The following is a 13,046-nucleotide window of genomic DNA, read 5'->3' as shown; positions in this document are numbered from 1 at the left end:
CCTCCCAATCACCCTCGTCACCCATCTCCTGTAGTTCAGGGTCAACAGATGGGGCCGGTTCGTGGAAATAGAAATCTCCAAATGACGTTGAGAGCGGCTCCCAGCGGAGCCGCTCTGGCACCGGAACCGAATCGAGGTTAGGAGTGGGGACGGCATCGCCCATAGGCGGCGCCGGGGGCGACACCCGCAGGGCCGGCGCCGCCGAGGTCGTGAGGTCGACCGGCAACGACCCGGATCCGGAACCGGATCCAGCGAGGGCCTGCTGCGCCGGAACCAAAGTCTCCGGCGGCGCCGAAGCCGGAGCACCCGACGGCGTCGGAGCCGAAGCACCCGACCCGCTAGGCCCTCCAGCCAGGACCGTTGGGCCCGGAGGCGTCCCGGAACCCGGCAGAGGAGGGAGGGACCTCATGGCCATGAGGTACCGCTCGACCTCCTCTGGCATCGCACCGTGCCCAGGGACCGGAAGGTGTGGGGCAGGTGGCGACATCCGCCGCGTGGGTGGTGTCCCCCGAACCCTCGGCCGTGTCGTGCGAGCGTCAGGGTGGGTCGGGAGGTCGATGACGTCTCTCCGACCTCTCATGCCTCTTACCTGAGGAGGAACCTGAAGACTGATGCAGACTCCCGGAGTTACGAGGGCTCCGACCCCGCGACCTGTCCCTCGACCTCCTGTGGGACCAGGACCTGGAGCGGCACCGGGCCGACTGCCGAAGCTCCAGTCGCTTGCTCGAGGCCTAGACACTGAAGACACCGGCGATGGGGGTCTGTAACCGACATTAGTTGGTTGTATTTGGAACAGGGTTTGAACTCGGGCATCCCTACCGGCACCGTAGGAGTCGAAGACTCGTTTAGAGAAATGATCAAGAAGATCAAGAAGTTTAGTCAAAAAATGACTAACGCGGAGCCGCGGACGACGCCTGCCGGCGCGCTGGGGTATTGCTACGCAAAATTTTCCGGATCCAGTCTGACGCCTGGGGATATTCTAAGGTAAGAAATCTATCACTCATGTGTCTCTTTCAGATAACCATGACTGAAGCAGGGCATGGGATTTTGTAACAGCATTGGGCTCGGTTTGATTGACTACTAGAGCTCATCAAGGAATAATTCAATTCCTTGTGTGCTTCAGACGGCCCCCAGCTGTCTGACGTCACGGTGGGCATGTGCTGACGGCCTGGGGCCATCCAAATCCCGCACAACGCGGAAATTCACGCAGCGCGGAAGTGGTTAACATGCATATTAGTATGTGTGATAAAGTGTCCTCTTTCTGCAAGGTTGCCCCCACTTTTTGCGGAATTGCTGATGTACTTTGACTGAGTGTGCCCTGGGCTCCTGCTAATCAGGTACCCAGGGCCTATGTTCTTTCCCTAAAACTGCATTGAAGCCTAAACCCAATTGGCATCTCTAGCCACAAGCCAGCCCCTGGTAAATGGTACCACAGGTACCTAGGGAACTGTGAGCAGAGAAAGCCTCTAAGGGCTGCAGCACTTATTGAGCCACCCTTAGAGGTCCTGTACCAGTACACTTACAGACTGCCTTTGCAGAACAAAGTGAAGAGTCGACATGGCACACGTCCCAGTGTGCCATGCCTACAACCCACTGCACTGGCATAGGTCAGTCACACCTCTAGCTGGGTGCAATATACCAGTGGTGAGGGTACAGGTGCATGAGCCCTGTACCCTTACAGTGTTGAAGTCCATTCTTAGACATTGTAAGTACAGTGCTGCCATTAAGAGTATATGGTGCTGGGAGCTTGCCATTATACCACCTTCCAGTGGTAGGGGTCGCATGTGCCTGTCCCTGGTTGGATAAGTCCCCCCATCTTCAAGATGGCGTGGACTGAGAGCTGTGCTTCACCTTGCCTCCCACACCTGAGGGGTGGAGTTGGCAGATGTAGGCACACCTCTCTTCCTCACTTGTTTTTCCTGCCGGTTCTCCCGCCCAAAGTGAGGGCCAGAACCAGTGGGGATCAGTTGCTGAGAGCAGCAAGTGGCCTGGGGAAGCTCACAAAGGCGGCAAGCCTTTGAAGCTTCCCCCTTCGTGAACCCTGCCCATACTGGGGAAGAGGCTTGAGACCTCGTCCCAGGATCTGCATTGTTTCAGGCCCCAGAGAGCAGCAGGCACTCGACCCAGGGAACATGAATCAAGGAAAGTCATTCAGAGTACAAAACACCTATTAGAGACTTCTGCCTAAAACAATTTAAAAAAATGTAAACAGACACTTTAAGAGATCTTTCAGAATACCACACTCAACAGTGTATATACTCATTACAACATAATAGAAACAGGATATTTCAACTTACTAAGAGCAGCAATTCGTAGGGGTACCAGAGAAGGAAGGCTTTTGTAGCAAGGCAATTTCATCAATGCTGCATCTTCTGCTTCACATAAATTCAGCAACTGAAATGTAAAAAACAACATTAATGTAGTCCTGGGTTTAGTTTTCTTCAAATGTGTTTTATTTATGCATTTTTAGAGCGCAAATTTGGCCCAAGTGCAGCAAAGCACTTTACACGAGCACCAGATTTTTAAGGAATGCACGTGGATATTAAGCAAATAGCCCGTAATCACAGGATACTTGCATCTGAAACCAGGACTCTAACCTGGTTCAACAGTTCCAAATGAGGCTGCTGTGGTCTTAAGCCAGATCTCCTCCTGGTTAATCACTGGTCAGACTAAATAAAACCAAGTCATTAATGAACCACACAAAATTCAGCATTACAGGGACTAAAGGGCTTCAACAATTAGCAGAGGGATTACGAGTTATTGTATCGAAGGGTTTAGCCAAAGACAACATAAGGTTTCAGTACAACATTTTTCAAGCATTTAAAGACTGACTGAGAAGACTGCACATGCATACTCCGGTGACACTGCTAATGCCTATAAATCTTGCTTCATAACTTACCCAGAGAAAAACAAATACCAAGCAAGTCGAAACAACTTGAATGATTAAAAGAAAGAGATGGGTAAAGTAAGCCCAGGCTAGTACAGCGCAGGTGAACTTCAAACCTACAAAACCAGCTGCCTATTCTAAAGGCTGCCAAGGACCAGAGAGTCTCTGGCAGGTAATGAGGAAGTCCATGTGATATCTGTGTTATTTTGGTCTACTTTCCATTAGAAAGGGTTCTGCTTCATTATAATACCCTAATCATCGGTGGCATGTGACACGCAGGGAGCCTTGAAAGATTATGAACGACAGAAAGGTAATGAGACTTATTCTGATTCTACATTCCTTCTCTTCTCATCCTCTTTTGTATTGGCTAGGTAAGAGTGTTGTAGTTCCTTTTGTGAGCCATTTTCTTTTCCCCGACAGGAGACTAGAGGCTGGGCTTAAAGTTCAGAAACAATCAGAAGACGTCTCTCTGTCTATATCTTCAGTTAGGCTTAAAACACTATCTTCAAGTACCAGGAGAACACTAAGGGCCTGATATATCAAAGGGTTTAACCCATTCTGGGTCTATGGGAAACTGTGTTTGTACATACGTCCTTAAGACCCAAGCCTGAACTCAAGAAACCAGTAGAAATATAGATTTTTTGGAGCAGTTAGGCCACCAAAACCAATCCTTCAAATACTCTTAAATTTAATGCTAAGTCAAGCATTATGCACCAGTATATTATTGAAGCAGTATAGTACTACAAAATGGGAAATTTTTAGGGCACAATCCGAAAATATTTAATAGTAGGTAATCTGCCACAAACTGCTCACAAATCTAACCTGCAGCTCAATCTACAGATGTCAAAGTGATTGTGTCATAGACAAAGTATACTAGGAATATTTCCCATACCATAACAAGAACTCCAGCCAACAGAAGATATACATACCTCTGTGTAGAACAATTTATGCTCCCCAACATTTAGATCCATGGTAAAGAGTCTGGGCTGCAGAGTAGTACAGAAGGTATTCCCCTCCATTAGACCAATTTGGGCATTGGCAGGCTGATGTCGAAGTAAGTGCTTTCTGGGTGGAACCATATCTTGCAGGACCTTAAAAATAAAACAAGCTGATGTCCAACAACTGCAAAATGTGAAGTGCAGAATACAGAATATGAAAGAAAATCAGTTGGAAGCTGAAGTAATCGGGTCAATCACTGGTGAGTGCCTAGAGGAGGCTGGTCTGAAATAGAAGCAGTGAAGCACTCAGACACCACTGCAATTATACACCACTGAAACCAAAGCACAGATGCTCATGCAATATGTTAAAGGAGTATTCAAAGTATTAAAAAACAGTAAAATGACAACTTATTGAATTTATGTGCACATCTCGTAATCTTGTGCAAGCTGCTGAGAAAGAAAGAACACAAGATAGTCTCAATGATGGTCTATGAAGAGCTGTGTCTGGAACGAAGGCTCTGGACAGACCAACTGCAGATGACCGAGTAGGCCTGACTTTATACAAATCTATTGAGACGATCTTCACTAGACACTACCTAGCAAACAGCAAGGAACATCTTTTTTATTGAGTCTTCTCATGAAAATAATTATTTGAGTATGATAGGGAGATCCAGCCTTCAGGGGAGGTCACTGAGGACGTGGGATAATCCCTCATCCTGTAGGTGATCCATTTCAAGGTCAGGATGTGCAATCAGCAGAGCGGGTAGACTTGCAACCTGCTGCGGCAAAAGAGGAGGAACTTAGAAAGACAGTGCACCGCTTTATTTGTAATGGATTACCATCACCCAGCTACATCTGAGTAATGGATTCTACTGCCAGGGTTTACTGTCATCTAGAGAACTTTGAACTGCTTTTGACTGGAGTCTGCCACTGTGAACTCTTACCCTTCCAACCTTGTAAAAGAGCGACAATGTACAAATCTGAGCAATTTAAGGTATCTCTGTCAGCCGCAGATGCCGCGTCTGCAACCATACATGAGTCGCCCAGAAACTCGCCAGGTAGCATGGAGCAAGAGGCGAGTGTGGATTCCTCGGAACACCAATAAATACAATATTTTCCTCAACTGTGAGCACGAGTAGTCCTAGAGTTGAAAACTGACACAGTGGCCACAGACCACAGTTTACTAAGGCATATCAGAGAAAGATATTAATGGGAGAGACAGAAACAGAGTAGCCTATGGCCATTTCGAGACCTTTTGCACAAACAGGTTGTGGAACACAGAAAAAAGCTTACATATCTGGAATCTAGGGCCAAAGATGCACAGGGCAGGTCCAGAAGGAACAATGCGTGCATAACTGGCCTGCCGGTGAGAACAGAGGGGTCCAACATGTAGCTGTACGTGGAGGACTGACTAGCCACAGGGGTGGCACAGGAGGCTTATCCAAATTCTTTACTGTGGAGAAAAGATGCACAGCTCTTGCCAGACCAGTGGCCCCTTCTTACCCAGTGGTGGCAAGACTCCTAATTTACAGGGAGAGGGCCAATTTGTGGCAGCTGGCCCGGCACAATGACCCATCGACATCAAGAGGAGCCTCTGGCCATTAGGACTGGACCAATGTCACATTACTTCATTGGCCCCAGGGTATTGCATGTTACTGGGTGGACACATTTTGCAATGAAAATGACAGACCTCACTAAAGCTCTAATGTGGGGGCGCAAGTGGATATGTATAGGACGGAGATCAAGACGAGGGTGCAAAACCTTTGAGCAGATGATGGCCGAACAGGCAAAGGTGGTGGTGACTGTTTCCTGTGGAGGACTTCCTCGCAGACAGAACTGATTGACGCATAAGTTGTGACATCGGCAATTACCACAGAGCATGAGGAAGATGATCTATACATGAGCAACATCAGAAAATGACGATGTCAGAGGAACTGTAATGTAAAATCTTTCTGTATTTATATATTGTTTGTATGGATTTGTGTACTAGTAATGGGGAGTCTTTATTTCCTCCACCCACCACTTTCTTTATGCACCTCTAAGCTCTATGGGGCTAAAACACGTGGGTGTGTTGCATGCAGGTCTCAACTAAACAACAAGCATTGGCATAGCCAATAGGTTTCGCATTTGGGACCTTATAAGTGTTTAGTTATGCAGCACAATATCCTTGGTGCAACAACATCAACTGTTGCATGGCTAAACACTTATAAGGTCCCAAAGCTTGTTAGAACTGCCAGTGCTGAGCACCGGCAGGACCCGGCCCACTTAAATCCCTGAGCACAAGACTGTTTGTGGGTTGTGTAGTCTTTGCGGGCCTACTCTTCCAGAAACCACAACGTGGCAGTAGGTTACTGTTTTATCGCCTCTGAGTGGACGGCGTACACCTGTCATGTATTCCTGTACAAAGTGCGCGATTCATCGGGTCATGGCTGCCTCGATGAAGCCAATACCTGGGAGGCTGTCTTCTTTGGCGGCTGGGTGCACTCCACATAATCCAGTGCACACCTGGCTTGTTCCCCTGCGCTTGTTTCCCTACCTCTCAACGCTCACCATGAAGCAGAATCTTTGCCCTGTTTAAGATTACAGAAAGTCCACATGCGCTGCCTTTTCTAGCTGCGACATTCCACTACAAGCATGAGCTCTGCAGCACGAGTCCCTTCCACTGCCATTGTCGCAATAATAAAGAAATCACATGCATATATCATTTGTCTATTCTGCTCTCCCCACGGCAACAGTCCGAGGATACAGGTCTGTTTTCTGTGTAGAATATTTAAATACGGGATAGATTAAAAGGGCAAAAGAAACGTGTCTTGTATCGGTCCGGAGTTTCATTACACAGACAACCACCAGATGGCATGAGTATGTACACAACGTGAATTTGTCACTAGTGCTCTAAAGCTAGTTATTGGTAAGAAGCAACTTGCCTGCAGCGAGTTTAGTTATGGGTGTGTTTCATTCTTTATAACGGCAGCCATTGCAAAGGCATACAATAGCACCGACAACTCACTCTGCGTGAATGGTGCATACAATAGCAACCTCAGCAGGTGCAAAGCCACCCACTGAGACACCCACTGCCAGCTTTCTTCACAGCTGCACAAGTCAGGCAGAAAACCGCCGCAAGCAGGAACAACCCAAGGCCCTGCTGCATGATGAGTCGATCGGGACTGTCCAAACACGGATCGGCATTACTGCCACTATCTACAAAGACAGCTATACAACAATGTACGACTATAGCTGGGACCAGAAACATTTGCTGCCGAGGGACCCGTGATAGAAAAAAGCAGACGATCATGCCACTGAGCCACAGCTCCTGTTTCGTCCTGAAAGGGGGGGGGGGGAGACTGGTGTGAATTATGAAGACATTAAAGAAACTGCATCCTCACACCCTAAATGCACCAAAAGCCACATACACAAGTGTAACATCAAGTGTGGTGCAATGAAAACAGGGTCTCCATAAACAATGAGGCAGTAAAACCATAGAAACTTGGCGGGGGAGAGGACCGGGCATGGCCAGTGACCATATTCACTGAATTCTTTGATTTTTGCTTACCACACCCAGAGAAAGTCGCCAACAGCCCACATGCTAGGCTAGACAAGCACAGACATATTGGACATATTCACTCCCCCTTCACGTCCACCAAAGTCGCCCAGCAGCCCGGGAGATGCCAAAACCGTACCTCCTCTGCCACCACACCGCAAGCAGGAACAGAGGCGCCGCAGAGCAACAATCGCTCACCAGGCCCACAAGAAAGCTGCACCCAGTGCGATGCGGACAGTGAGCCGTGAGCAGCTGGACAGCCTGCACTGAAACTAGTTAGGCGCTTGGAAGGAGAGGGCAGGCAGAGAGTGGGATGGGTGTGAGGAAAAACACAAGAGCTAGAGCAAGCCCGGGAGTGGTGCACACGCGCGCTCTAAAAGGAATTTTTAAACAAGCATTTACAATGCAACGGTCTCGGCATTGCAAAAGTTAGAGCTATTAGCATTGTAAATGAACGCGAGTTTAAGGTCTTGACATTTTAAATGACATGGTCTTTTATTTATGTTTTAAAAACCAAAACATAAATAAAAGACATTGTCATTTACAATGCCAATAGCTCAAAGTCGCGTAATGTGTATGGCAAACTACAGTAGCCTCCTGACGAGTGCCCTTTCACTTAATTTTTTACAAATGAAATCCCTGGCACTTTTTTTTTTACAAATTAAGCACGGGTGGTGTCCGTGTCTGCATGGGAGTGGTGGTGTCCGTGTGTGCATGGGAGTGGTGGTGTCCGTGTGTGACTGGCAGTGGTGGTGTCCGTGTGTGTATGGCAGTGGCGGTGTCCGTGTGTGCATGGGAGTAGTGGTGTCTGTGTGTGCATGGCAGTGGCGGTGTCTGTGTGTGCATGGCAGTGGCGGTGTCCGTGTGTGCATGGCAGTGGCGGTGTCCGTGTGTGCATGGCAGTGGCGGTGTCCGTGTGTGCATGGCAGTGGCGGTGTCCGTGTGTGCATGGCAGTGGCGGTGTCCGTGTGTGCATGGCAGTGGCGGTGTCCGTGTGTGCATGGCAGTGGCGGTGTCTGTGTGTGCATGGCAGTGGTGGTGTCCGTGTGTGTATGGCAGTGGTGGTGTCTGTGTGCATGGCAGTGGAGGTGTCCGTGTGTGCATGGCAGTGGTTGTGTCCGTGTGTGCATGGGAGTGGTGGTGTCCGTGTGTGCATGGGAGTGGTGGTGTCTGTGTGTGCATGGCAGTGGTGGTGTCCGTGTGTGTATGGCAGTGGTGGTGTCTGTGTGTGCATGGCAGTGGTGGTATCCGTGTGTGTATGACAGTGGTGGTGTCCGTGTGTGCATGGCAGTGGTTGTGTCCGTGTGTGCATGGCAGTGGTTGTGTCCGTGTGTGCATGGCAGTGGTTGTGTCTGTGTGTGCATGGCAGTGGTGGTGTGTGTGTATGGCAGTGGTGGTATCCGTGTGTGTATGGCAGTGGTGGTGTCTGTGTGTACACTTGTCTGGTAGTTTTTGGTGCAATCGTTTTTAAATATACGACCCGTGTCCCTCCGTTCAAAGCACATCACCATAAAGAAATGACATGAACTTTTAAAGGTTTTCTAAAGTAAGAGCTTTTCATCTTATTGTTGTCCAGGAAGCAAAAAAAAGGAAAGATAACAGCAAAAGAAACAAGTGGACAGACCGGCCAGGTACTGCAGGTGCAAGCCTGTGGGGTGCCGGCTCTTCACCATTCTGACACAAATAATTTTCTAATCCCACCGCTCTAAGCAAATTAACCAAAGGATCTGTGTTTACGAGATCCTGATGCTAGGACGGAAGACTACAGATGCGGACAAATTAGAAGGAAGCAAATGAGTGTCAATGAAACCAACCAATAGTAAGGAATGGGCGGCATGTAAGCCCCCTGTAAGGTAACAAAAGGTCTCGCAACAGACAGCTCATGTTCTGCCCAAGGCGAAATCTGAAACGAGGCAATATGACATTTCACACAGTATCTGTTTCAGGCCAGTCATTTGGGAGGTTAGCATACATTTCTTTACTCAAGAAGGCCTCGTTACAAAAAAATGTAACACCAATGGGTTAGTAGGATGCCAGTGACACCCCGTTCAATGTTGCAGACACTTGCATGCTTCTCGGAAATTCCCGGTGGAGACAACTATTCCGGGAAGTTGGCCAAGGCCAATAATGTAATTAGCAATGGGGAAATATAAACAATGATAAGTTATTTCACTTATTAACTTCTCCAAACTCTTCTACAGGTGTAAAAAGACTGCTAAATAAAACAGAACACAATTTATAACCGTGTAAAGGTGTATTTAACTGCCCGAGAAAATAATGTGAAATTTTCCCATCATGGTTTCATAAAAAACGTTGCAAATCAGTGTTTTAAATAACTTAACAGATGTGGCCAGGGGATATTCCTAGTGTTTACCGGATGCGTGCCTTGGGATTCGACCCCCATCCCTCATTCATTCTGGAATGCCAGACCCCCTTCCGATCAGTAGGACTGCGCCCAAGGACACCTGGATTTCCGATTGAACCACTTAAAATGCCTTTCTTATCTTTCTCTAAATACCCGTGTGTGCCCTTTCGTTCAGGTGTGTGAAAGGCGGGGGTGGGTCGACGTGTTGATAGATGGCAGACACGCCGGTGAGGGTCACTCTTACAACAGCGGGAAGAACAAGGCTCGAGAAAAATAAGTCTTTTAAGCGATAGTGGGGATGGTGAACCTGAGGAGATAAAAGGTGGGGGCGGAGTGGTGGAAGTGTTGGGACCGAATGTAAGGAGGAAGGCGGCAACGGTCAAAAGAGGCCATATGAAGAGAGAGAGAGAGAGAGAGAGAGAGAGGGGCAGAGAGGAAGGGAGGGGCGTGTGACTGAAATATGGGGTTAATGAAATGCTGCAAGACTACTGCACGCCGTAGGGAAAACATTTTCAGTCCTGTGCATTCATTATTTACTACTTAACTTCCAAGCGTATGGCTGCGTGCCCTCCTTTTATTCGTACATAAATCTATTAAATGATGTGACTTGTATCCCTGGGTCACGTCAGCGTAACCAGTTACACTGTCACTAAATACCTGAAAATATCGATTGTGACATGGAAAACTCTGGGCTCGACACGGCATCCCTGGTGACAAGGTGTCACTTTGGAGACCGGGCAGTCATATGTATTGTGGCGATAGGTGAAAGAAAAAAAATACGAGACACGCTGGAGCGGGATGCAAGAACTAGAGAGCAGGGAGGGGTCGCGAAAGAGGGCGATGCAAACTAGAAACAAAAGCGCGGGAACAAGGAAGGATCGAATGAAAGATTGAAAGGAGGGGGCATCTTATGCAAAGCGGAAAGTACAACAAGCGTCCGCGAACTTGAAAAACAAGGAAGTCACTGTTACTCACGAGCCCAGCAGCCTCACCGGAAGTCAGGCAAAGTCGCCGGGGGCGGGGCGGCGTCCGGACCGGAAGAGAAGGCGGAGTGAAAGCGTCTCGCGACGCCAGAAGGAGAGCGGAGTCCCTCAGAATTCACCTGGTAAGTTGCAAAGGGCTTGGGGGGGGGGCTCGGTTCCCTTGTTGTGTGTGTGTGTGTGTGTGTGTGTGTGTATATGCATGTGTGCGACGGCAGGGGAGAGGGGGGGGTGTACTCGTGTGTGTGCGCGCGTGTGTGTGTGTATGTGAGCGGGGGTGGGGTGTCTCTGTATGTATGTGCGTGCGTGGGCGCTTGTGTGTGTGTGTATGCGCATGCGTGTGTGCTTCCCAGGAGACAGCGCCTGACCACAGCGCTCGTTCGCGTGCGCGTGTCAGTTTGAATTCGTCTCCAAGGCGATGCGCGCGGCCAGGATTGTCTCCTGGGAAGCACACATGGCGACAAAAGGTTCTCGGCGGAGACGCGCTTCGCGCGGCTAGCCGAGACCTAAAAAGCATGATGATGGTGCCTGCGTGCTACGTAATTCCCACTACCAGCCCAAAGCCCTAAACACCCAGATCGCGATAAACCCATAGCAGATATAACTCAAGCAGGCAAACAAAACCCAACCAGCAGCATAACTGGTTCTCTGTAAAATGACGACACACAGAGAGGAAGTGAGGAGGCTCCATAACGAATCACCACTTCAGAATTTCGCCTGGCGCATTAGGATTGGCTAGATATACCAAGGCGCCAATCCTAGGTCCCCTTACATATTTACATTATACTGTCCACTCCTAAACGACTGAGAATGTAGTCACTCTTGTGATTGGCTGGCATGTAACCCGTATGTGTTAAAATTATGAAGCAATTATGTTGTTTAAAAGGATCAACACTGGAGGACAGCCATCAGGCTGAATTGTATTGTAATTGCATTTAGTAGTGCACGGACGGTCCCTGTAAGTAGCGAACTGGTGGTCACTTTAGGGTGGGACTGCTGGAGCCTTTGCAATTGCATCACTCCATTGGAGTAATCCGGACATCTGACTTGAAGTTCAAGATCATCTGGCTGAGTGTAGTAACTAAGAATCAACGTAAGAACAGCAAGTAGATTTATTTTCTCAGGAAAACCGAGAGCCACGTTGCGGTAACGATCTCTAGGACGTCACGTTCTTAAATACAGCACGAGGAATAATGTTGTGACAGCTTGTGGCGAGGAAACGTGTACTCACACATAAGAAAACAAGCATTGGCCGCGACCATGAGTTGTGGGTGCGTGCAAAAATGAAATTTAAAAAAAAGGGAGTGGTGCGCTCGCGATGGAAAAAAGTGCTGTGCACGTCGCGCGTGCTTATGCGCGTAATAGCAAGCTGATGGCCGGCAAGGTAGCACTATTAAAGCAGCTACTAAATGTCTTTCGTGTGGCAGGGTATGCTCAGACGTGAGTCCCTTGCTCACTTTGCCACTGGATTCAAGCAAGCCGGGCTGAAGACGGCTGGAATGCCAGAAACCGGTCCTCGGAAGCTTGTTTCCGGTCCAGGGAAGACATGGCTTGGCAGTTCGGGCTGGACTGTTCCCATGAGGCACAGGGTCAGACTGATTTGCATATAGCCATGTCTGAACTGAGGTGGCAGAGTGGGCTAAAGAACGGTGATGGATTAAACCCAGATCTTTTGACTGGGTGTGAGTGTTTGATTGATTCAGATGCTCCGTACATCACCACCCCCTTTTGTACCACTAAATGTCTTTCCAGTGCATGCACTGGATCCAGCGAGACCTAAAAAGGGGTAACAAAAGAAGGGTTTGAAGGTTAAGATGGATGTGTACCCAGTTCTCGAAAACATGATTCGAAGTTATGGGTAGGTGGGGTGTAATGTCTCAGACAGGCCAGTCCACCACATGCATTCAATGTCCCAGAAGTGGATCGCGAGAAGAGATGTTTTACAATATTTGTAAGCAATGGTAATTGTAAACTAGGTTTGGAGAGGAGTTCATTGTTGGGGTTTTATGTTATCTAAAAGTTGTGCTAATATGGATTGACGTGAAGGGCTGCTGACATTCAGAAGTATAAATAAGAGAATTACAACCTGTAAAGTGCAACGGTGTCCTGGCACTAAGAACCACAAGAGTAGTTTGAGAACATCAGTATGGACTAAATAAGACGAGCTAAGTGTATTTAGACGATTAAAAACGTAACAGCAAGGAAACTGGCTATTAATTGTGACAATACTAAGCGCTGGGATGGTAAAGCAAAGCATTAGGTCATTGCAGGACGAACCTGGCATCGCTTCAGAGAAGTGAGGCTGCATGAAACCCCATTTTTTGAATCTTAAAAGTAT

The 13,046-nt window shown here is 48.2% G+C and overlaps 1 protein-coding gene across 1 annotated transcript in view; it reads right to left on the bottom strand.

Moving 5' to 3' along the window:
• Positions 1 to 13,046, bottom strand: part of TRRAP (transformation/transcription domain associated protein) — an 885,394-nt gene that overhangs the window by 629,069 nt on the left and 243,279 nt on the right. Inside the window, exons 27-28 of the mRNA XM_078664902.1 lie at positions 3,817 to 3,978; positions 2,298 to 2,394 (exon numbers count right to left, since the gene is read on the bottom strand). Of these exons, the coding sequence (XP_078521028.1) occupies positions 2,298 to 2,394; positions 3,817 to 3,978 (259 nt within the window). The remainder of the gene's footprint in view (positions 1 to 2,297; positions 2,395 to 3,816; positions 3,979 to 13,046) is intronic.

The sequence above is a fragment of the Lissotriton helveticus genome, chromosome 10, assembly GCF_964261635.1.
Source record: "Lissotriton helveticus chromosome 10, aLisHel1.1, whole genome shotgun sequence".
NCBI classification, from domain to species: domain Eukaryota; kingdom Metazoa; phylum Chordata; class Amphibia; order Caudata; family Salamandridae; genus Lissotriton; species Lissotriton helveticus.
Note: the sequence above shows the minus strand (reverse complement) of the source record. Positions and strands in the feature narration are given on the sequence as shown.